The sequence below is a fragment of the Schistocerca cancellata genome, chromosome 6 (genome assembly GCF_023864275.1).
Source record: "Schistocerca cancellata isolate TAMUIC-IGC-003103 chromosome 6, iqSchCanc2.1, whole genome shotgun sequence".
NCBI lineage: Eukaryota > Metazoa > Arthropoda > Insecta > Orthoptera > Acrididae > Schistocerca > Schistocerca cancellata.
Window position 1 is genome coordinate 162,064,664 of NC_064631.1, and position 25,995 is coordinate 162,090,658.

General features: G+C 46.0%; 1 protein-coding gene and 1 pseudogene across 8 annotated transcripts in view; both read left to right on the plus strand.

Annotated features, from left to right (window-relative positions):
• LOC126191207 (protein grainyhead-like) overlaps nucleotides 1-25,995 on the plus strand; it is a 324,436-nt gene that overhangs the window by 195,329 nt on the left and 103,112 nt on the right. For all 8 annotated transcript variants that reach the window (XM_049932006.1, XM_049932003.1, XM_049932008.1 and 5 more), the window contains exon 5: nucleotides 2,131-2,293. In XM_049932006.1, the coding sequence (XP_049787963.1) occupies nucleotides 2,131-2,293 (163 nt within the window). The remainder of the gene's footprint in view (nucleotides 1-2,130; nucleotides 2,294-25,995) is intronic.
• LOC126089884 (5S ribosomal RNA) lies at nucleotides 16,101-16,218 on the plus strand (annotated as a pseudogene).

A 25,995-nucleotide genomic window follows, 5' to 3' on the forward strand; every position in this document is an offset into this window, starting at 1 on the left:
TGGACCGTAGGACACAGTTCATTTCATGTAAACATAGCGCCCACCATTATGGAGACCCCACCAGCTTGCTCAGTGCCCTGTTGACAACTTGCGTCTACGGTTTCGTGGGGTCTCAGCCAAACTCGAACCCTGCCATCATCTCCTACCAACTGAAATCGGGGCTCGCCTGAAAATGCCACGATTTTTCATTCGTCTAGGATCCAACCGATATGCTCACGAGCCCAGAAGAAGCGCTGTAGAAGATGTGCTTTCAGTAAAGGCACTAGCATCGGCCGTCTGCAGCCGTAGCCTGCTAACGACGAATTTCCGCGCTGTTATAACGGATACTTTCGTCTTACATCCCACATTCATTCCTGCGGTTGTTTCGCGGAGTGTTGCTTGTCTGTTAGCACTGACAACTCTACACAAACGCCACTACTCTCTGTCGTTTAGTGAAGGCCGTCGGCCATTGCGTTGTCCTTGCTGAGAGGTAATGCCTGTAATTTGGTATTCTCGGCACATTATTGACACTGCGGATCTCGGAATATTTCCGAAATGGAGTGTCCCATGCGTCTAGCTCCAATCACAATTCCGCGTTCAAAGTCTGTTAATTTCCGTAGTGCGGCCATAATCACGTCAAAAACCGTTTGCCGTGGATCACCTGGGTACAAATGACAGCTCCACCAAAGCAATACCCTTTTATACCCTGTCTACGCAATACTGCCGCCATCTGTATATGAGCATATCGCTGTCCCATCCCCTCTGTCACCTCAGTGTAGTCTTTTGCCCCTATTTAACAGTCTATACATGAAAGATACGATGACGGAGGCTAAAGAAAGGTTGATGAGTGGGATTAAAATTCAATCTGAAAGGATATCGATGATAAGATTCGCTGATGAAATTTCTATGCACAGTGAAAGTGAAGAACTGCAGGGAATGTTGGGGAATAAACAGTCTAAAGCCGGCCGGAGTGGCCGGTGGCTCTAGGCGCTTCAGTCTGGAACCGCGCGACTGCTACGGTCGCAAGTTCGAACCCTGCCTCGGGCATGGATGTGTGTGAAGTCCTTAGGTTAGTTAGGTTTAAGTAGTTCGAAGTTCTACGGGACTGATGACCTCAGAAGTTAAGTCCCATAGTGCTCAGAGCCATTTGAACCATATAATTTCACTTGTTGCCTCTTAACGAGCCACCAGAGATCACGAGCCCCACATACGAAAGCAGAAAATGTCACTAAACAACCTCCGTCGTTTGATGGTCCTGTAACGTTATCAAAATATCCGATGCATTGTATTACATATACCGGTTGTTGTCCTTGGCCGCAAAAGTTACGTATACAGATTTCAGGAAAACAAAGGCATATCAAATGTTTCGTAACCAATCAAAACCACGACACTGAATTTGCAATTTATTGCACGTAACGCGGAGAGTAATTTCTCTATTATACCTACATACTTCTGTCTAACATAACTGCAAAATGTTTCGAGTCTCTTATAGGTTCACTTACTACAAGATGCGTCTAATTTAGAAAAATTCATTCCATTTCCAGAAGGTGACCATGAAAGAATGCTGTGCTCCAAAAAAGTTTTCCTGTAGTGTAGTCAATGTAAACAGTCAGCCTCTCTGCCGAATGATCGTAACATTTGGCCCTCTCATTGTAATTGTATATATTTAGTTGTACTCAACTGCCTCGCCGCATTGGTAACACCGGTCCCCGTTAATCGCTGTCGGGCTGGGGTAGCACTTGGATGAGTAACCATCCTAGTCTGACGATCGCTGTTGGCAGGCGGGGTGTACTACGCCCTTGTGAGACCAATTGAGGAGCTACACGATCGAGAAGTAGCGGAATCGGTCACGACACTAGACAACGGCCGGGGGAACGGTGTGCAGACCACATGCCCCACCATTTCCGCAATCAATGACTCCTATCTACTAAGGATGACATGGCGGTCGGTCGGTACATTTGCGCATCCCGAGGCCTGTTCGAACAGGATTTCGTTTATGTATTCAGTTATTAATTCTGTCTGAAATAGTGTGTGTGTGTAAACCTTTTTTTTCTCATTTATTACTCCTAGTAATTATAGCTTTGATTTTCTGTACTCAGTACGAGGCCTATTGTTTTACCTGTACAATGACTGTGATGTTCTGACACGCAGATTCTCCCCGTGCGGCTTCAAGTACCACCTGGAGACGCCGATATCGACGAGCCAGAGGCGGGAGGACGACCGCATAAGTTACATCAACAAGGGCCAGTTCTACGGCATCACGCTCGAGTACATTCCGGACCCCGACAAGCCGCTCAAAAGTCAGACTGTTAAGGTGAGTGAGTGCTGCTTTTTATCTCCTCCTTCAGCCTCTGCTGCCTCGCGAAATTACTAGTACTAGCCTACTTCTCCCAGCATACGCATACTGTCATGGGATGTTCTTGCAGTCCACATAGAAAGAGGCATGCTCCTAAATGAAATATACAGCGGCTAATTGTTTTCGTACTTCCCTCTTTTAAGGTCTCGAAGGCTCAATTCTGACAAGAAAATGTCTAAATGGGCTTTTTTTTTGTTAATGGACAGCACGCTGTTGACATGATGATGAGTCCTGTGTCACGAGCATATTAAATCTAAGGCGTTCGTTGTTCATATCCAAAACGACACAAGAAACTTGAAATAATCATCTTGGCCTTATTATGGTCACATTGTTTGTGTACAAGGCATGGTGTATATGAACTACGCTAAACTTTTCTCCTTGCATACCATAACATATATTTCAAGAAGGGGGGGGGGTGATGGGGAGAAAATTAACTCATCTGTTGGACGTAGATTTCGATCGATGGTGTGGCTTCGTGTTTGTCATACACACAAAGCTTTTACAGAGGTGAGAGAGATAAATAGTTGCAGTTATTCCAGGATACAGATTGGACTGTGACTTCCTTGTTCAGACCACTAAGAGTTACAAAGTAGTTTATATTACTCTTACGTTACGTGGGTACCGAGAAGGTTTCAGATTCACTCGTTTTTGTACTTTCGTTGGCATACACAAACAAATATAATGACACTAAATCGGAAGAGCGAAATAAATTGAAACTGAAGATTTTGTGGTGAGTCTAAAATGCAAAAATGGCAATAAAGTCAGCTCTGCTATAAAATAACATTTTTGTCAATCAGGTAAAAGAAACGTTGCGTTTACTTGGAAAACAATGAAATTCATAGTTCTCGGACACAGTGCAAACTAATTTCGAATTACAAGTCGCGTCTAGCGAGTTTTCTTTGCGCCAAATAATACATGGTCAACGCAGTTCGACAAAACAATTGCTCAACAGCAGTGTATACCTGGACATTAAAGCAGACCGGTCCAAACGTTTAATTACTTCCCCCAACTCCATTCCTTTCTACATGGCCGAGCGATAACTGTCTGGCTTTTTTTATCTATAGAAATTTACGCAGGAAATTGCGCCGCACTGGTGACGATTTGCGAGAGGCGCAGAAGCTGAATTTAAAAAAAGGAAAATAGGGGCAAGAAATAAACGGTCCGTTCCGATGCGGGGTATGACGCAACAGGAAATTAAATGCAATTAATTATAATTGTCGCGGGCGCGGCAGTAGACGGACACAGCCAGACCTGGCGACGATCCAAGGACCTCGCTGGACTCACCGTGAGTGGGCGGAGAGGGGCGTGGAAAAAGAAAGGGGGAGGGAGACGAGACACGGGGAACGAGAGAGAATTTCCCCAACGGGTGAAAGGAGCCTCGGCCATAAACGGCTCTCGCATGCCCATTGGGCGGTACCCATTCAGAACAGCGCGTCTATAATTGACGCCTTTCTCGGCTGGCCATGTGGCGGCACACACACACACACACACACACACACACACACACACACATACACATACACACACACACACACACACACACAAAAGGATCGCCGTGAAATGCGCGTACGAGTACGCAGGCGCAGTAGAATCAATTACGGCGGGCCGCCGGATCAGCAATCTCAGTCGCGCCTGCATTTTCTCACGATTGCTTATTACTTATGTAAAACAGCACTCAGCCGCCCGCGGGAGATTTCTATAATTTCGATCTTGATGCTCGCCGGAGAATGCGGCGCTGCGGTGAGTAAAGGCGGGGGCGAAGCGGGGAGGTGGAGCCAGGGCTCGCGGACAATGTTATCTTTCGCGAGGAGTGCGCCGCCGGTCGGGAGGGGTAATTGATTGGTCGCGCGGCGTTTCCAGCGTCGTATCTGGCCACCTTATCAGGCACCGGTGCGAGGAGCTAGCTGGGCGCGCTTCGTGCGGCTCTGCGAGTGCTCTGCGTACTACGCTCGTCTCCCGAACGTCGGAGCTTTGTCCGTCACATTGCAAGAGAAGGTAACCCGAAAATACAGCCTCTGGCGTACGAAGCCCCATCTGCTAAGTACCGTTCCTACCCGATGTCTGTTCTTAACGTCGTAGGCTGTTCCTTGTCAGTAACTCATCAGTCTTTCGTACAATGTTACATGACTCGATCATAGAGTACCCCGACTCGCTCGTTAATATAACTTAAGGTCGATTCACACTTGTCGGAACGAAATATCAAAACATTCCACAATGCATTTCAAATGACGGTTGTAGACCGGGGGACGGATGAGGATGATTGTAAAGGTCCAGTATGGACTTGTATATTACAGACACGAGACCCGCAACGAAGCAGCTGGCACATACATATGTGAATAACTGGGGTGATGGGAATTGAAAGGAAACTGGATGGGAAACAGATGGGAAGAAAATGACTACCAGATGCTCAGGGTACTGCGCCAATACAATGACAAGAATTGAAAATTTTTGCCGGACCGGGACTCGTACCGGGAACCCCTGCTTCTTTAGAATGGTTGTGTTAACGGCCTGAGCCACTCGGACACGCTTTCCATCAGAAACATATTGCCAACTCCCCTTCCATTAGCCCCATATTCGCGGATGAACTTTGAACTACTTAAACCTAACTAACCTAAGGACGTCACACACATCCATGGCCGAGGTAGGATCCCAACCTGCGATCGTAGAGGTCGCACTGTTCAAGACTGTGGCGCCTAGAACCACTCGGCCACCCAGGCCGTCAAGGCTGGATATCTGAAAGCGAAAAAATGATTTGTGTTTCACAATACCCGCCCAAAGAAAAAAAAATAACTGATGAAATAATTTTGCTGGCCGGAGTGGCCGAGCGGTTCTAGGGGCTACTATCTGGAACCGCGCGACCGCTACTGTCGCAGGTTCGAATCCTGCCTCGGGCATGGATGTGTGTGATGTCCTTAGGTTAGTTAGGTTTAAGTAGTTCTAAGTTCTAGGGGACTGTTGACCTCAGAAGTTAAGTCCCATACTGCTCAGAGCCATGTGAAATAATTTTTATAGAAGAGCCTTTTTAACAGTACCAAAGTTAGCTTTACTGACCAGCCCGGATAGCCGAGAGCAATACCGCACTGCATCCGGGATTCGGAGAGACGCACCGGTTTGGCGTCGATTAACGGCGAGGACTGCTGTGTCGACTGGCCTGGAAGTGATTTTTAGGTGGTTTTCCACATCCGACTTGGTGAATATCGGGCGGATACCCACGTCCCGCCGTTGTCACACGCTACGCGAACATTTAGAAACGTTCGCACGTTATCACGGGATAACACTATACACACAGAGAGTACATAAATTCCGTCCTCTGGTGGAAATGGAGGCGATTAATATTGCCAAATCCAATAATTAACATGTGGACCCCGTGACGATACGGGATAAAGGCCAGGAAAAAGAAAGAACAGTAGCTTTATTAGTGGAAAGAAGTACTGATGTTTTCGTGAGATTTTCTACTAAAAAAGAAAAAGAGCACGATATATAAGGCAAAAAAGAACTCTTTTATCAATTTTTGTTTGGCTATTAATAAACGTTACCACTGCTAATTCCTTAATACGGATAATATATTTCGATTTTTTCTATCACGGATGGAATCGCACAACCTTTACTGTTCGGTATTGGGCGAAGCGCAGCAACGTGACGACATCGCATCTGGTGAACGCATCACTATTTGAAGGTGCTGTCGCCGTTCTTTCTGTTTTATTCCGTTGACATCTAGGGTGAAACGACATTATGGGACCCGAACACAAAAACAAGATTGTCCATAGTGTGTGATAATACTATAGCTCGTTGGTCATCATGCAAAGGCATTTCATGTCGTCCAGTGCGAGCTTCGAGCAGAGAAACAGGATCAGAAAAGTCCAAGACTGCCCCCTTCGCCTACGAAAGCTGAGGAATAAGTTATTATTCTGGTAGGTGCAAGGCCACTTTGGATTCCGGGACAACGCAGTGTCCTGTTCCGGTTCCCTTGAGCGTCGTTGAAACAGCTCCAAACTGGTACGTAGTCGCTAATCAAAAATACGAGAAAACAAACATACGTAGCTGTCACCATAAAAATGTTTAACCTTGTTGTTAGTTCCATTGACATCACACCCACTCTGCACTATCTCCGGCTGGAGGAGAAAAAGCGCTCTTAGAATAATTGCCGTGTACTCGCTGCTACTCTCTACGTATCATTGGTCGTTAGATGATAACGCGCTGGCGTGTACAGGAAAGAACCCTAAACCTGTAATTAGGAGAACTGCAAAGCTCGTCTGTTTGCCTATAACAGCACTACCATCGGTCGCCTAATCGCGGACTTAATGCGTGCACTTAGCACTAACTGTTTCGCGGCCGCGAGAACATTTTAGCGTACATTGCAAGTGCTCCCTTTGCACTATCTATGTATTTTGTTCATTCTCGTTGAGTTCGACACTGTCTCTGGTATCACACAGATACGATATTTTTTTTTTGTTGTTTGTGTATTTACCTATAACACTTTTCTTACATTAATAATTAGTGACATGATGATACACGATAACGGGTAACCGCTTCGTATTGTTGCGTAAGGCACTAATTACGTCCCAATTCGCGAACAATCACTCAGCAGGTAGAGGTGTGGGCAGAGCGAGTTTTTCTTAGCGGAAGTATCTAGAGCGTGAAATGGTGAAAGTTTGCGCAGCTCTGTTTGCAGCGCCGCGATTGACAGCACCAGATTGTTAGAGCCTTCCGACCCTCAAATTGATAATCCTTATTTCTTGATGTGGCGTAGCGCCTAGTTATAAAAGTAGGAGTTTTGATTTATTTTTCAGTGGTATTTCGTTCTCCTCTCACTGTCCAGCTTTCGAGTAATTCAGATTTCACTGCCCGATGTGGAATTTCTCGCCTAGTTGCAGAATTGTAATTTCAAATAAATGCAGCTTGTTATTCCGAGGAAGTGTATGACGGAACACAGCTGCCCAAACAGGAAATTCCTAAATGGGTTGGTTTCACCCAGTTAAGAGAACTCTTTGCCAACTTAGCCTACCGCTTTAGCCAAATCGATTTCGACAGATGAGAAACAAAACAAAAAGCGTGAATGAATATCTCTATTACAGTAGGTACGACAAGAATTGAAGAAAACTACTCGCCTTTGTCCGGAGTCTTCAGATTTTTAAACCTGTCAAGGATGTGCTATTTCGGAAAATACTGCCTGCTTCCCTTCCGTGACGAGGCATTTGTGATACTAGTGAGTCGATCATACTTCGAGCAAGCGACTACTTTCTCGAAAGCAACGGCCTCTATTGGATGCCTGATCATTGCTGCCTTCTGATTTCGCCGACCACCACTAAATCCCAGCAGCCGGCTACCTCACTATCGAGCACTGCCTATCCCGTGCTATCCGTCTCGGAGCGAAGCGCATAAAAAGGCGGCAGTTAAAATTTCACCGAAGCGCCCGCGCTCCAGGCAGTATATCACGGTCCCTCCCCCCCTCCTTCCCTCCCCCAATTTCTTAGCCGCCGCGCCGCGGACGGCTGACCTTTCTCGCTACGTTTCCCACTGCATCATAAACGCCAGAGAGCTCTCTGTCTGAAAGAGTGATAAATTCTACAAGTTATTTCATGTCCCTTGCTCAAGAAATTTGCCCATTTGTTCACATTTTCCATCCGTATTTTTTTGTCTCCTAGGTGCAGATGTCAGCGTAATATATTTTCGAGTTTTTCGTGCTTTCAGCAAAAAGCTGGCTATTGAAACACTAAAATAGGTATGAAGCTGCGAGCTCGAGTAACAGATGGTCGAGGTTTTCATAGGAACCGCAACGGCGACGTATTTCGAGCCGCGACACAGACTGTGCCATTGCTTCGGACTCCTACAGTGCATCATGTGGCGAATATTGCAGTTACCGCTTTTAAAGCCCTGCCAAGCTTTTCGCGCCGTAGTTGATAGTTACTCGCTTGAGATTTAGCGCCGTTACTTGCCAACAGTAGTAAATCACACATCTGTCTCCGTCCGCAAGCGCACATAAATCAGTGTGTGTGTGTCCGCTGTTCATGATCTACTGGCTAGCGTTGCTGTCTCTGGATCACGGAGCCCGGATTCGATTCCCGGTCGGGGCGGGGATTTTCTTCACCAGGGATTTGGGTGTTTGTGTTGCCCTCATCATTTCATCCTCATTCGAGAGAAAGGCGGGGCTGGACATGAAAGGATTTGGAGTTTGTACGGACGCTGATAACCGCGCAATTGAGCGCCCCACAAACAAAATATCATCGCTGTTATTTATGAGTGTTGGTTGTCGGTAGATGTGAGGGTACTTCAAAAAGGAAGCTACACATTCTTATGAGAGAACAATATTTTTTACTGAATGCTGCGTTACACTTCATAGTGGCGCAGATACACTACTATATCTTTCAACATAATCACCAGGTCTCTGCAAACGACGGTCGGAACGCTCTACCATTCAATTATTCAAAAACAGTCTTAATCGCATTTATTATTACTATACCGCCAACCGGTTTAACCCGACGTAGGGGTCATTTTCTGGGCGTTTATACCACTGGTCGACTGCTGGTGGTGTCACTCCAGTCTACATAACGGCAGGAAACTATTGATAGTTTGATAGTTTCCTGCCGTTATGTAGACAGGAGTGACACCACCAGCAGTCGACCAATGGTGTAAACGCCCAGAAGATGACCCCTACGTGGGGTTGAAACCGGTTGGCGGTATAATAATAATAAATGCGATTAAGACTGTTTTTGAGTAATTGATTAATCATACTAATCGCTGCTTCATCTCCACAACCATGTTGTCCAAAGCTCTACCATTCGTTGAGTCCCTCGGCGATAGAAATCCGCTGCTTGGTCACAGAGCCATTCGGGAACTGGTGTGCGCTGAACACTCTCACCGTCGAAAATAATGAAATGAAATAATCGTGTGGCGTTTTTGGCCGACGGCATCTATCTGGTGTTGTTCGGCCGCCTATCGCAAGTCGACTTGCTTGTCGATGATGATGAAATGAGGATGATAACATAGCATCCAGTGCCCGAGAGGATAAAATCTCTGACGCGGCCGGGAACAGAACCTAGGTCCCCCGGATGGGGTTCAGCTGCGCTGATCACGTTTTTCCTTTTCAATTACGGGGGCGGACATCGTCGGAAAAGATCTGTGATTGCTGCGAATCGGTTCGTCGATTGTGTGAACATTGCCGTGTCGTCTGTTGTGAATGTCAGTATCCTTCCTTCCTTATCAGCATCGCCCACTTTTTTTGCATCCTTGGTGAAATTATTGTTGTCATCATTTCGTTACGCCTGTACGCGATATTGCATTAGATCCATATACTTCTAGAATTTCACTGTGAATCTGTGTGTAGTTTAGACGTTTTACGTATTGTTCAACCGACTTCAAGCTTGGAATACGTTATAAGTTGCCGCGCCATTTCAGTTTGCACACTATGATTCACGTGTTATCAGTACCGCAGCAGAACTTTGTCTCGCGGAATCCTGGAACATGTACTCACTCCTGACAAAGTGCAGTGGTCTTCGCGTGAGACGATATGAAGTTCCCACGAATATGAAATCAAGTTTCGTAACTAAATCTCCACAAATACATCTCTCAGTTTTGAGAGAATCGAAATTGTGTATCACCAATTCTTTTAGAACTGACATTCGTAATCCGATATCACTGAATGCTCTGAATGGTGGTGTAGTCTTTACAACAGAGATCCAACACTGATAAAGAGGACAGCTTGAAAATATTGTTGGCCGGCCGGTGTGACCGTGCGGTTTTAGGCGCTTCAGTCTGGAACCGCGAGACCGCTACGGTCGCAGATTCGAATCCTGCCTCGGGCATGGATGTGTGTGATATTCTTAGGTTAGTTAGGTTTAACTAGTTCTAAGTTCTAGGGGACTGATGACCTCAGATGTTAAGTCCCATAGTGCTCAGAGCCATTTGAACCATTTTTTATTAAATATAGTTACGTGCATATCGTGTGGGGCTATTACATTGTCTCTAAAAACTCTCCAACTATTTGCCGAACGAGGAGCCTTAGTGTTTAAGGCGCTGTACTCGCATTCGTGGAACGAAGTCCAAAATACCATACGGCCATCCAGATTAAATGTGACCTAACACGATTAAAGTGAATTGTTGGATGATTTCTTTGAAATGACACCGACAGTTCTTTCGCATTCTGTACTGTGCTGCATCTCCAATAAACCGTCGTTTCATTTGTTTTCTTACACCAAATCGTCGTCGCTTATATTTTTGTACGCCAGTAGATCTCAATCTTGTCGTCTTCAAAACAAGATCGATAGATACCGCTTTAGGGCAATGAAAGTAGCGTAGATGTGATCTACCAAGGTAGTAAGCTACGATATACTTCATACGAGAGTAAATGGACGAAAGAACGTAATTAATTGTGGTTAATTCGAATAGTGTGCGCACTTTGAAAAATGTTAATCATGGTCATGAATGCTCATGACCAAACAGCCGGTAGCAAACAGGTACTCAAGTAAATGAACATGCATAATCTAGCCCTTAGTCAGCCAGAGCTGATACAAAAGAGGGCGAATATAAAGTTGTTGTGGTGTCCTACGGAATGAGAAATGCATCACTGTCGACTGAGCTGATCTCCCTCTAAATACTAAACGACGACTCATAGAGTGACGTAAGAGTATGTAGCGCCCCGCGACCGTGAGTGGGTCAGTCGCGGCACCCACGTCAGTAGACCCGGTTGGTGGGGGGAGGGGGGGCGAAGGGGGGAGGGACTTTACGGCGCGCTAGACTCTGCCGAGTGCCTTCTTCCGCATTCTCGCCCAGCACGCCCGCCTATTAGCATTTAATTGGTCGGTGGAATGCTGCACATCAGATTTCGCACACCGAAAAGGTACGCTTGTTACCGCGTGTTGTAGGCGCATGACTTCAATACCGTCTCCCCTCCCGAATTCATCCAGTGAGTAGCGAAGAAAATAGATTCAGTGCCCTCCCTCCCCCCCCCCCCTCCCGCTGTGAGATTTGTTAATGAGTGATTACTGGCGTTAGCAGCTCTAAAAGGTAGTCAGCTATCCCGGTCGCAATGCACAGGCGCTTGCATCCACGATTTGTGACAGACAAATGTTCAATCATTGCATCAGCTTCATACACGTTGGTAAAAATTCATTGTTTCCATCTTACGCTTTCTTTTTTATCTGTTCAGTCTTTCTGGTTTTATAATACCCTCATATTTTTTTCCTTAGTTGTGTATTCAGTATTTTCTATAACTTTTCTTTGCCTATAGTAGTCCTTATCTACCTCTATCATACCTTCTAGCGCCAACTTAACCGTTCCTGAACGCCGTAAGAGTCTACCACATACTTCACCTATTCTTTTGAGGAGTTCGTTGTGTGCCTTACGTGCCCACTTAATTTTTAACATATTTCCAATTACTTCGTTGCTGGATTTCCTGTGTCCTGAGCTCCAGACGTACACTTTCAAAACCTTCTTCTTTCAGTATCTGATACTAATCTGGTATTGGACCAAGCTTTTTCTGCCTTTGTCAATCTACTTGTCACATCTTCCTGCTTCTTCCACTACCGTGTCTTTCCCGGTTTTGATGTGAATCAAGTCGTTATTTATTCCAACCTCTTCTAATCTTCAATACCCCTAAGCCCAGTCACGGCCGCCGCAGAAATTCTTTCAGGAGGAATTGGGGGGGGGGGGGGGGGTGCAGGCAAGTCTCTAAATGATACCTTTTTTGTGTAAATGAGTTGGTTAGTTTCGACACATGTCAAAAGAACAACATTTTATAGATGATATACAAAACTTACTACATTCTAGAGATTGCTGGCCATCCGCTCAGTATATGCATAAAAACTCTGTGCTCCAGATTCTTGCGCTTTGTAGATGATGTAAGTTATTTACCAGTAAACATATTAGCCTACCTCAGACTGTCGAAATCTCTCTCCACATCCACAGCAACTAGAAAGACACCTTTATTTTTACTTTATCTGCCTTCCATTACCAAGTGAATAGTCTGAATTGATTGTGTAGCACCAATTCCCGCCCTCAGACTATACTGATAAAAATGTAAATGCTGTATAGCACTGTTGGCTGGGATATCCCACGGGGTGGACTCAGCCGCCTGTCGCAAAGAGCATTCTTTCTCCGCGCACGTTGGCTCTTTCCTTGCGGCTATCTAGGTGTAGTGACGTATGTGTGTTTGTAGAGTGTAGGTGAGTGTAATGGATACGTGTGTAATGTAGTGTCGCGTTGTGTTGTTCAGTGATGATGATGGTGATGATGAAAGAAGGAAGAGAGTATAACCCAGTGGTGACGCGTACCCTACTTCTCTCGAATAGCATCTAGGAGGCCGTCGAACTTAACGTCGTCATTCGATGAACGGATGTATCACAGGCCTCCACTTCAGGACACACTGCAGCGAGGTTTGGAATTTAATCTAGAACACTGACAAGAAGACTGGTGATCAGGAACTTTACACCCTCACTGGTCCTCCCCTTGCCGGCGAAATACTGGCAGTGAAAAATTCATCCGCCACCAGGAATCGAACCTGCTTATCTTCGAGCCATGTGGCACCGCAGCGTGCATTAGCGACCTCGGCTACGGAGTCTGTTGCTAAACTGGTCTTCGTGCAGTATGTTTTTCTTTGTTTCTTGTGTACATTACTCTGGTCAGCAGTTTACAAGTACGACCCACCGTACTATTTTCTTTACGATACCGTTGGTCGAAATTTTTAATGACAACTTTTATGCTGTATGCCTTACGGTATTCAGGCATTGTATCACAGCGCCTTGACTGACAGTTTATTGAGAGCAGAGCAATGTGGCGATAGCTGCCTAGTCGGGCTTAATGGTCGGGTTCAAGTGTTTCAAATGGACGCCACTTCTGCGACTTGCATGGCCGTACTTATCCAAAGGGGGCTTACGCTTTAACGTGCAATCCGAACTACGTGTCGTTCGTGGCAACTGTTCAGAGCGTTAAGAGGTGAAGGCTAAATTAAAGGCAGATTGAAAATTTCCATGGTTCGACCGAGATTCAATACCGCGATCTCTCCGATTCCGAGCACACCTTTTAGACAAGAGCCGGCCGCGGTGGCCGTGCGGTTCTAGGTGCTGTAGTCCGGAACCGCGCGACTGCTACGGTCGCAGGTTCGAATCCTGCTTCGGGCATGGATGTGTGTGAGATGTCCTTAGGTTAATTAGGTTTAAGTAGTTCTAAGTTCTAGGGGACTGATGACCTAAGATGTTAAGTCCCATAGTGCTCAGAGCGATTAGAACCATTTTTAGACAAGACTCGGGTTGCCCAATAGGATGCAGCGATAAATGCTGACCTGCGAACCAAATAACAGGATGTTGCACTGGCTTGAGAAGAAGGCCCACTCGCTGGTTCAGGCGAACTCGTGCAGCGGTGTTCGCACACGGACGGTGCTCTGCCCTCGCAGCGTCCGCCGTTCGCTGACCGCGCGCTCCGCTATTACGGCTGCGGTTTTAATTTCCGGGCAGAAATTGCGGGAGGCCGGCCTCTGCCGTGCGCCGACTCTGGTCATCAGCGCACCGGCGCCCTCGCTTAGCACTCGTTAAGCGCTCTGCTTTGCGTAATGTCTGTGCTGCGCTTACCGCCTCAATCGGCGACTCCGCACTGCCCCATCACTTTGCGTCCAGCACCCGTTGCTCGGTAACAGTGCTAGGGGGGGAAAAAAAGCAAGGAGCAGCTATACAGCCTGAAGGATAGAGTGCTGTGTACAGATTATATAAACCTACAGAAGTAGTGCCGCCAGCCGGTGTGGCCGAGCGGTTCTAGGGGCTTCGGTCTGGAACCGCAACGGTCGCAGGTTCGAATCCTGCCTCGGGCATGGATGTGTGTAATGTCCGTAGATTAATTAGGTTTAAGTAGTTCTAAGTTCTAGGGGACTGATGACCTCAGATGTTAAGTCCCATAGTGCTCAGAGCGATTAGAACCATTATTAGAAGAAGTACCACTCGCCGGCCACAGGGAAGGGTTCACTAAGAAACGGAGGCTTTGTGTTGCTCCTCTAAACCCTTTATGTGAATGCATGGTGTCTGTTCTTTCGGACATGTGAGAATGTGGATCGGCCGTGAGGGAAGCCGAGATAGTCCGCGCAGTTGCGATAACGCTGTGTCCCGAAAGGTGCAGTGGCTCATGCACCTGCCTAGTAAGCAGAAGGTCCCGGGTTCGTATCCCGGTCCGGTAAACATTTTCACTGGTCGCCGATGATTCCGCCTAACGTCCTGCTGCAGCTGACGGCAGTGATCCCCCTCAATTTACATATAACCCTCTTAAGCCCTTGCTCATCCCTTTTTTCCTACTGTGCAACGTATGTGTCCTTTAGCTACCTTTCTCAAACTGTTGAAGTCCACGAACTCCACATCCCGGTCGTCAAGGCCCAGGGGATGTATATCGGCCGCCGTGTCATGCTCTGCCTTGCGGACTCGTGTGGGTCGCTATGGAGGGGTATGTGGTCAGCACACCGCTGCCCCGTTCGTTGTTGCCGACAGTACCGACCGTGGAGCCGCTACTATTGGGCCAAGCATCTTCTCAGTTGGCCTCATGAGCCTGGGTGCGTTCCGTACCAGTCCTCCTACCAAGGAATAATCCTTGGCAGTACCGGGAATCGAACTTGGGTCCTCCATATGCAGCCATCTACACTGACCGCTCAGCTATGGAGGCGGACTAATTATAGGTTGGTTCAAATGGCTCTGAGCACTATGGGACTCAACTGCTGTGGTCATAAGTCCCCTAGAACTTAGAACTACTTAAACCTAACTAACCTAAGGACATCACATACATCCATGCCCGAAGCAGGATTCGAACCTGCGACCGTAGCGGTCGTGCGGTTCCAGACTGTAGCGCCTTTAACCGCTCGGCCACTCAGACCGGCCTAATTATAGGAAAAACATGTGGAAAATGAGTGACGCACCGAGTGGTGCTGCTTTGTCGGCATGAGTGTTTGGTCACTTTTTTAATCATCGAAGAAGCTTTTCCCCTCATAATGCTATTTGTGGCTTTCTTTAATACATCACCATCCGAGAAAATCCGATGGCGGTCACCGAGAATCGAACTCACAACTTCCCTGTCAATGATCAACAACACAAGCCCCCAGTCCGCTGAAGTGACGCTTAAGGAACTGACAAAAACAAAAGGATTACTAAATAAATTCATTAGTAGCTCGAGTCTTTAATACAATTTAATGTATTCCTCAGCTTACTTTAGAACCACTCTGGCACATGAACACTAGTTTCCGCTATCTTGTTTCTCTACTAGAAATGCCAGGAACATATACCAAAACAGGAATCTTATTGCAACAGTAAAAATAGCCTAGACGTATTTATGTCCAGAGACAACGAAAAAATATTAAACATTCGCTTGTACTATTCCTATATAACTGTTTTTGCTAAACAGTATTCGTATATACGTAACTCCTCCTGAAGTCGTGCATAGCGATCGCTTCTCAGCTTTTGTTTAGTCAAATATGACTATTAAATTAAGCATATCTCCATTAAACCTATCATGATCAAACAGCTGTTTCGACATTTAAAACAGAATCAGTACCAAAGCTATCGGTAATCTTTTAATACGGGCCGGCCGGAGTGGCCGTGCGGTTCTAGGCGCTACAGTCTGGAGCCGAGCGACCGCTGCGGTCGCAGGTTCGAATCCTGCCTCGGGCATGGAAGTGTGTGATGTCCTTAGGTTAGTTAGGTTTAATTAGTTCTAAGTTCTAGGCGACTGATGACCTCAGAAGTTAAGTCGCATAGTGCTCAGAGCCATTTGAACCATTTTAATACGGCTATACTGCATTAACGCCAACGGCCTTAGCGCAGTGATAACACCGGTTCCCGTCAGATCACCGAAGTTAAGCGCTGTCGGGCTGGGCTAGCACTTTGATGGGTGACAATCCAGTCTGCCGAGCGCTGTTGGCAAGCGGGATGCACTCAGCCCTTGAGAGGCAAACTGAGGAGCTACTTGATTGAGAAGTAGCGGCTCCGGTCTCGTAAACTGACAAAATGGCCGGGAAAGCGGCGTGCTGACCACATGCCCCTCCATATCTGCATACAGTGACGCCTGTGGGCTGACGATGACACGGCGGCCGGTCGGTACCATAGGGCCTTCCAAGTTAGTTAGTTATACTACATTAACATGTTTCGTGATATATTGATCGTGCGCATAACTGTAATGTATTCAGGTGGTTTGATGCGGCCTTGTGCAGTAAATGACGTCAGATAGAAGACGACGACGATGATGATGATTGTGATGATGGTGAATATTTTTTTTGTTAGGAAATGGGCTAATAACCCGAAACCTCAGTTTCAGGAAAATAAACTACTGCGGGGGGTAAAGCTGTAGAACATTTTGATTGTGAATGTAATTATTACAATGTTTCGCGAAGTGTCCGTAGGTAACACATTAGAGTAGCCGATTCTTTCATGAAAATACGCCTGTCACGGTGGGAAACTATATTCAAGGTACCCTAAGCTGCAAAGGCAGCTCTTCCAAACCTTCAAAGTTCAACATGTCTTCTAGAGACAGAGATGTGTGTATGTTTCGAAGGGTCACTGCGTTTACCGATAAAAATACGATATTTTCTCTATTCTTTTATATAAGTACGTGTGTGTGTGGCAACAAACAGTTTCCATGACACCTAGAGAGACAGCACACTGACAGCAAACATGAAACTTGAGGTTTCCGTGAACGCTTCTCACCGTGTCCTATCACTTCGGTACTTTTCATCCACCACGACATACTTCTTCAGTAGCTCAAACAATTCCTTCTCGGATATCACGCATCATTTGCATTTCTGTGAACGACGCTACATATGCCTTGCTCGTATTAATCGCTTTGATTTACTTCTGCACTCAAAGTCCCAACTGAGTTGAAATGTTGGCGAACTGAGACCTACAGCCGCCGCTAGCAGAAATTTTATTTTCTTGTATTATCATTTCTCGCACAGCATTTTGAAATCCTGGCGTGCAATAATTTGCTTGAGCTCACCACACAGCAAGCAAGCATTTCGCACGTAATACTCACGACTACCATATCTCTGTAAGCTACACCGTCATATTTCTCTACGTAACCGTGTGCAATATCTCGCATACAGTTATAGCTAAAGTTAACCGAAAGCGGCAAGCAGCAAGCTGTTCGCACGTCAGTAAGAGATTTGTTTTATTCCTGCAGTGTCTCGGATATTTACGTGTGTAGCTTTACACCATTGCATTTATTCCTGTCCTCCGTTCCTAGCGCGCAGGAGTCTCTGCACGTGTGAATAAACTAAGTTATAATCTTTGCGCAATGTAGCTTCACGACCAGTTATCTGCCGCTGAAGATACTGCTATTACCGGGAGGCTTTGTCAGAACTTCTGCGGTCTTGCATCAACTGAGTTAGCAACTGACTGAGATGTCATTTCCCGTTATGAATCGTGGGACTGCATCTTCCAAGAAACAGCAGGCTGCAGTGCATTCTTCCTCCGCTGATTTGAGCATCTCATCTGTATATGCAATCTAATCTATCCATCCTTGTAATCCACTGTCACCCTTCCTCTGGCCTCACAAATACACTGTCTATGGAATTAAATTTCGCAGCTCTTGCGCAAGATAAACCTTTCAATGATAACTCTTTCCTGATCGAATCCTCTACCAACTGGCTTAGTGCTTCGTTTGCAGTACAGTCTGTGACGACGACAGGTATCTGATGTATCTCCCCCCCCCCCCCCTGACACTGACCAACGTAGGGATATTACTTTTTTTAAAAAAAATTAGTGGCTTTCGGTACATGCCGGTAGAGCTATCTCGACACTTGAAGTATGATTCTACAGTTTGTTCCGTTTTCACAGTGCAGAATATATACTGCTTTAAGTCGTAACCTGGTACGAAGCTACACAGGCTTAACAAAGGACAGATTGCGACATAAAATAAACTTGGTCCCGGCGGAGGTTCGAGTCCTCCCTCGGGCATGGGTGTGTGTGTGTGTTTGTCCTTAGGATAATTTAGGTTAAGTAGTGTGTGAGCTAGGCACTGATGACCTTAGCAGTTAAGTCCCATAAGATTTCACACACATTTGAACATTTTTTTTTAAATTAACAATAAAATGCTCTTTTGTGGGTCCTGTAAGAATTGTTTTAAAAGCTGCGGTTAGAAAATTGAATATTTGAGCACGAGATTAGTATATAATGACCAGATTTGCGTATCGGCCGCCCATGGTGGCCGAGCGGTTGTAGGCGCTACAGTCTGGAACCGCGCGACCGCTACCGTCGCAGGTTCGAATCCTGCCTCGGGCATGGGTGTGTGTGATGTCCTTAGGTTAGTTAGGTTTAAGTAGTTCTAAGTTCTAGGGGACTGATGACCTGAGAAGATAAGTCCCATAGTGCCCAGAGCCATTTGAACCCATTTGGGTATCACAGCCACACGTAAAGATACACCAGTCTTCGGACACATACATCTAGGAGGAACATAGTTACATACATTTATAGGCTGGGCCTTCCAAATACCGCTAAATTGTAGGGCTGGCATACCATTAGAGATTATGAATATTGTGTGTGCTGTTGTCGTCTGTACAAATAGCAGGCCTTCCAGAATTGCGATTAGATCAGCAGTCGTAATAGTGTTGTGTCGGTCCAGCTAATAAAAGCCTTGCCGTTAGCTTTGGGGTACCCAATAGGCACTATCAGTGTCGTTATTTGACTTGGATCCATTTGTAGTGCAGTGATTAAAGCACTGTCCAGCTAATACAGATTTAGGTTTACCGTATTTTCATTAAAATTGTTGGCTGGTCCTCACAGTAGCGCCACGGTCGATTTCATTCCAAATCCTTGCGCGACTGAGCTACTTCACCTCTAATAATCAACAAATCGACGAGACTGTCAATTTTAAATGTCCGTCACATTTCAGTATTTAAAAAGCGTGACGTGCTCCATATCTTCAGCACTAGCGCTGTAATCGCGTAATCTATGATATTTTTCTTTGCGACACTATCTAGTGTTCATCGACATTTTTAAAAGAAATGTCACTGCGTGGAATACCAAGTCGAAATACAGTTTCAGCGTTCTGCATTTTCCTCATTATCATTCCGCGACGATACTGTCCGGTCCGGACAAGAGCGTCGTCAGCAGACGGGGGACAATGTGATAGTTTTGTTGACTGTATCTGATTAATCAATTACATTCCTTTAGTGTGAACTTTTTATGTTACACGTTAAGCTGCTATGCAATGTATGGAATTTCGGGTTGTGCTGATTAGTAACGAGATGTGTCTCGTCCAGTTTTTCGTTTCGTACTACTTATATCTACATGCTGTTGCATAGTAGCGACAGGAAACCCTTTACTTTGTAGATACTGTGAAGGTTTGAAAAACCATGCCTGTGTGTTTCGTGTTGCAACGGTTAAGGAACTGGATGCATATTCGAGAGGAGTTAGTGTCGACTCACCTTCCGGCTACACAAACATCGAATTTTCGTAGTTCTCCTCAACAACCTCAGGCGGATGCCACTATTACGTCTTTTGAAAAAGGCTCGCCCGGTGTCAGACCAATCCTTGTCCAGTAGGATGTTAGGCCACCTTCTAATGAGCTCGTCTTCGAACTGACTTTAAATCCTAGTCTCCTCCCTCCCTCCCTCGTGTTGCACTGTTGGTGTCGGTAAACTACGTCATTTCTGACATAACTGTCACCACGAAGAACGTGTCTTACGTCTACGCTGGAAGCTGTTCCCCATTAATGCAGAATAATGAGGAAAACGAAGGGACGTGGAGTGACGGACTGCAGCGGAGTCCCATTGCCTTCCTCGGGATAACTGCCGCCCACGAGCGCTCGTATGACATGAAGACTGGGGTCCGGCGCCGCCATCGTCCGGCAGCAGCGGAGGGCCGGGTAATGAAATGACAACGGCGCAATTACGGGCTCAGGGGCGGCGCGACAGCCGTGGCCAATGCGTGATGGAGGGTCGCCGGCCGCCGCTTTTATAGCGCGTAAACACCGCCATAACGCCGGCGCTGCCCAAACACCGCCGCTATCTAAATTGCCCATCGCCATCGGCGCTCCGTGTCGTCTGCGTGCGACTGTCTCGCGCGCTGCCCGGCACTGCCTGCAGTCGTGGCTTCGAACCCCCGAATGTGCAATTTTGCGACGACCTTTAACTCAGAAGAACCAGAAAGGTTACGTTCGAATTTTCAGCAGACGATTCGTTGCTTCCACAGTATAAGGAGCTAGATGACGTCACTGCGCCAATCTGGCACGAGCGCGCACAATGCCTGTCTACGATGGTCTCACACGGAGGTCGTGGCTTCGATTCTCACCTTGTGGAGTTTCGCAACAGTCCTTAGTTCATCTCACAACAAATTAGACGCCACACGTACCACTCTAGCAGTACTGTGACCTGCTTCTAACTCTATTATTCTGCAGAGTAAATATGTGTAGTTTTCCCAAAACATAAAACAAGCTTCCTGGAAGACTGAACCTGTGTGCGAGGTCTGCAATCGAACCCAGAACCTTGCATTTCGGAGGCAATGCTCTTACCTCCTGACCTACCCAGGCATGACTCATGATCCGCTCTCACAGGTTTACTTCCGTCGCAACCTCTTTTCTATCTTCCATACTTAGTTTGTCCTGCATACCTTACAGGACTAGGACTCCTGGAGTAAAGGATATTGCGGACTAATGGCTTAATCACAGCCTAGGGCATTGTTCCCAGAATGAATCTTGGGAATCTCTGCAGCGCCAGACGCATTTAGCCTGAGACGTCTTTGACTGCGATGCTATCACATATGAATGGTTTAGGCACTACTAAGCATGGTCCACATGAGATAAAACTCGAGTTTTCTGGAAGATTAACACCATCCTCTTTGTCATCAGATGGTTGTCTGCCGGGAGCGACGTCTGCTTCTTTTACAGTTGCGTTCAAGGTTGTCATTGGCCGGGAGACGTCGCTTACAATTCTGTTGGCGATGACGTTAGCTGGAGGGCAGGATTTCGCGTGCGCAAATGCAGGAAATCCGTTATGTGGTATATGAGCCTCCTCCTCCACCGGGCAGCAGTTGAAGGGTGAAAAGGTAACAGACATCAGCCCCAGCATCACCTATTCCATTAAGAAATGTGATTTTTGTTTGTATCTCTTTGAAGAAGCCCGTCTCAAGTGCTCGATTATAAACTCCGTCTCTCTTAAAACTGTAGAGCTCATGCGAGTTTCTACCGGTTCTTTTATTACGCTATCTCAGAAGAGGACCTTCGTTTCTTCAGAGTTTATCTTAGCACTATCGTAAGGCTGTGTACCGCTGTCGCTGATTTCCCAAGACTGCTATACTTGATTTGCCGCCTATGTTCAAAGCAGCGCTCGGCTACAGTGCGGATTTTCCGCCCAACGTAACTTTCACCTCATTCAGTCATCTACTGACGAAGGAGATGGTGTGAATCTTCGAAAGCTCGCGTTTTAGCTCTGATTAAGTTTAAATGTTGTCGAGGTGGTTGCCTTTACCGGTCTTGCTTGCTTCAGCACTGAGCGAAGCTTTTCCAACGGGCGCATAGATGGTCATAATTTTTCCTGCTATCGGGGACAACAGGAATGGCACTCACTGACAAAAAATAATCACTGCTAAATGAAATTGAGAGGATACACCCTTGTAGCACAGCATTGATGGATTTGAATCATAAATTATGGGGAAACACGGAAAAGAAGAGAATCGAAGCGTTTGGGATGTGGTACCATAGAAGGATGTTGAAAATAGGTAGACCGATAAGAAAGAAGGCGATTCACCGCGCAATCACCGAGGGGAGGGACCTGTGGAAAGCATTGACGAGAAGAAGAGACAGAATGGTAAAGCATGCGTTCAGACACCAGAGGACAACTTCCATGGTACTTGAGGAAGCCATAGAAGTTAAAAATTGTATGGGAAGACAGAGATCGCAATATATCCAAACAGATAACTGTAGAAATAGTATATATAATAATTTTTTCATAATTGAGGCCACAGTCATAATATATTTCTTTAAAGTCAGTACCGCCATTAGACAGCTTAATGGTGGTGCTGATTTTAAAGAAATGTGGACATAGTGTTTCACTTCTATTCTGAAATGAAAAGATTGGCACAGGAGGAGAATTCGTGGAGGGCCACATCAAAGCAGCCAGTAAAATGATGTAATTTTTTTGATATTTTTCACGGAGAACAGAGGTTTTTCTTAGTATTTTAAAATAAACATAAACAGCCTCGACGCAAGATTTTTGTGGTTAGCGGTTTCGATCATTACTGACCATCTTCAGACATCATACCATGAGAGTAGGCGGTTTGTGGAGTTCGCAACGCTTGCTCCGTTCTCCGCCAACGCCTACCACCATGGTATGACATCTGAAGATGGTCCGTAACCAACCGAAACAGGTAACCATAATAATAAAGGTTTCTTGCGGTCGAGACTGCTTCTGTTCGTTTTAGAAGAATGATGACCTTAATCCAAGAGGTAAGAGCGATCATCAGTCGGATCCCTAACGGGTATAACACGAGAATGGAGGGATTCATACGATAGTCAGTTAATACTGCTAGTCTTTATAGAACTACAGTGTACTTATCTGACGGTGTAACTGCAGAGTTAGAAATTTTTAGACGCCTCGGCTAGTGCTCCGAGCCTAACGCCTGCGAAGGTACTACATAGACGTCGCACAAGCAGCGTCCTATAAAAAAAAAAAAAAAGACGACGACGAGAATGTAACGTGACGGTGTTCACAAAGTGCACCATTACGAGCGCAGTAAATCTGACCGCGGGCCATTAATAAGAAATTTCTGGCGGTGTTTATGCACGTCTGGCGCGGCCGGAGTATCTGGCCAGCCTCCCTGCCGCTTCCAGGGGTCGCAATTAAAATGATGATTTATCTGGCGGCCATTTTTCTTTGATTTACGGTCTCCTCGGTGCCAAAGGGAAAGTATGGGACCCCGGACGCTGAGCAGCGCTGCGTGCTTAGGGTGGGTGCGTCGCTGCTGAGAGGCAAGCCGCCTCCTACACCCAACAATTCACCGAGAGCTGCAAACCCGTCTTACTGACAGCGGATCTACCTCCGTGCAGTAACTCACTCTTCACCACGAATCTTCCTCAACCCATACAAACACGTGGGCGAGTAACCAAATGCTAACGCATTTGCCTTGCAGCGTTTTGTCGCTCTCACGTATGGACATAGGCACAGGGAGTGGAAAAGATTGCATATCATAAATGTAGTATATGCTGATTATGTGCTCGCTTCTTCTTTGCATTTCTATCTCACAGCAAAAACTTCCGCCGTATCATCATGTTCCGTACATTGTCCACAGATGGCACTGTTGCGGCTTTCGTAACATGTAAACGTTTTCGAAAAACTACAAAATTAATACTTACAATCAGAGAATTCGTGGCGAATATTAGCTTTGCTTTCATTTTTCCACCTTTTCAGTCTCTCTCTCTCTCTCTCTCTCTCTCTCTCTCTCTCTCTCTCTCTCTCTCTCTCTCTCTCTCTTCCTCTCTTCTCTCTCCCCCCCCTCCCTCCCTCCCTCTCCCCAACCCTCTCCACCTCCTTCCCGCCATGCTGTGTAATTAAGAATACAAAATAAGATTTCTTCATTTATTCGAAAGCCATATACTGTGTGAAATAAGGAACAGGAGAATATGCGAAAGCTGTATTCTGTGCAACTGCGATTTAGTACTATACTACTCGAAAACAGAAGAATCATACATATCAGAAGAACAATCAAGAGGTTATACTCCTTCGTTTCGAAGAAAGGAGATTTAAAGTTTGTCTTGTCGACATCGTGGTCATTAGTGACGAATCAACTACACAGTAGAACAAGGTTAAAAAAATTTGTGGCACAACTTGACTAAAAGGAGGGATCTGTTGACAGGACACAGCCTGAGGCATCAAGGAATCGCAATTTGACAACGAAAGGAAGTATGGAGAATAAATATTCTGCGGAATGTTCAAGCGAATGGACCGCAACATTCGTCTGAAGTGAGGAAGTCACAACAAAAAATCAAATTGCTAGATGTTCATCTTTGGAATCGAGTCCCCACGAAAATGATGCCAGTGTCCTAACTATTGCACAACTTTTTTTTTTTTTACAGAATAATGAAATAAATGCTTGTTGTGGTATCGGATGAAATAAATGTATGAAGGTGGTATCTGATCAGATTCCTTTACATTCTACCTCCGCTTCGTATGTACAGTAAACCGCCTAGACGTAGAATTTGACATATTACATGTTCACACTTGACGTATCCTATCTTACTGATGGTCAGGTGAATCACGAAATAAGATCATACCATTTACCCATTCTATATTAAAAGTTTCGGTGAACGTTGTACTTTATCAGGTTTCTTCTCTCGGGTAGAAGACAACAATCCATCAGAACTAGCTGATGTGTCCGGTGAGCTTTGTTACGTATGGATGGCTAGAAGACGGGTATTTGAGCGTTACGTAGGAAGGGCAAGCGGATCAACGCAGAAAATGGGACACTGTTTCGGCAGAAATACAGCAACATCCCTAGATCATCTGGTTCAAATAGGCTCCACTTCAATAGTGTCCTAGGAACGACCAAGACTATCATGGTCAAATATTACGTCAAGAGCCGTAACTCCGAGAGAAATTCTTCTTTTCTAAGGTTAGTGATATACATTTTCGACCGAATTCCACTGGAAGACAACGTAGCCATAATCGAAGCGAACACTCACTCCTTTCGTTGCACAATAGGAGCTGTCAGCATTGGTACACAGACGTCATCGTCGCCAGAGTCCTCCGGCGACAAAGCGCGCGTCACTACACACTTGCAGAAACGCCCCCGCCGGGCGAGGTGTGGGCGGATGGCTTGTGGCGCAGCACGAGGCCGAGATTTACAGTGCAGTCATTGCCGCGGACGGAACACAAACACACTTTGATGAACGTCGCATAAATCACTCGCGGCCGCCCATGGCGAGGACAGACAGCCCGAATGTATAATGTTTTTCAATTACGTCCGCTCCGCTTGCCACGAGCGGCTGAGTTATGCCTCACTGTCTTCTTATTACGTAATGGCTGCACTGCCTGAAATCTCTGGTCGGCATTCTGTTATCTCCCGCTGGGCGTCTCTGTTTCCGGCTTTTTTTACCTTACTAGTCCTCGTGCGGAGGTTCTTACTCACTCCTTGTGACCGATTATCCGCACCGCCGTCCTCAAGTTAAAATGATCCTCGCACAATCTGTCATCGCGATTGCGAGGTAAGTGAGAGTTGAAGTTCGCGAGATTGATGTGTATGCTGGCACATTTGCAAAACCTGAATTCCATGTTCATTTATTCTACACTTAATGGCTATTTACTTCATGTACGTAGTAATAACGCATGACAGAAGATTATCAGTATTAGTGTCTCCGCTGAGTGTAAATTGTGGAAGGCTTTCTCCCTCTCTCACTCGGAGGTGTTTATAAATGCATGCTTCAAGCGGTTTCTCTCTTCAGGCACTTTACTTAGTTTCTTTCATCTCGCTTTTGTGCTATTTGGTGATGAGTATACATCGGCCATGAAACTTCCTGGCAGATTAAAACTGTGTGCCGGACCGAGACTCGAACTCGGGACCTTAAGGCAAAGCTCCCGAGTTCGAGTCTCGGTCCGGCACACAGTTTTAATCTTCCAGGAAGTTTCATATCAGCGCACACTCCGCTGCAGAGTGAAAATCTGATTCTAATTCTTGGGTATTTCTCACCAGTTAAACACGTGTCTCGTGTCGGAT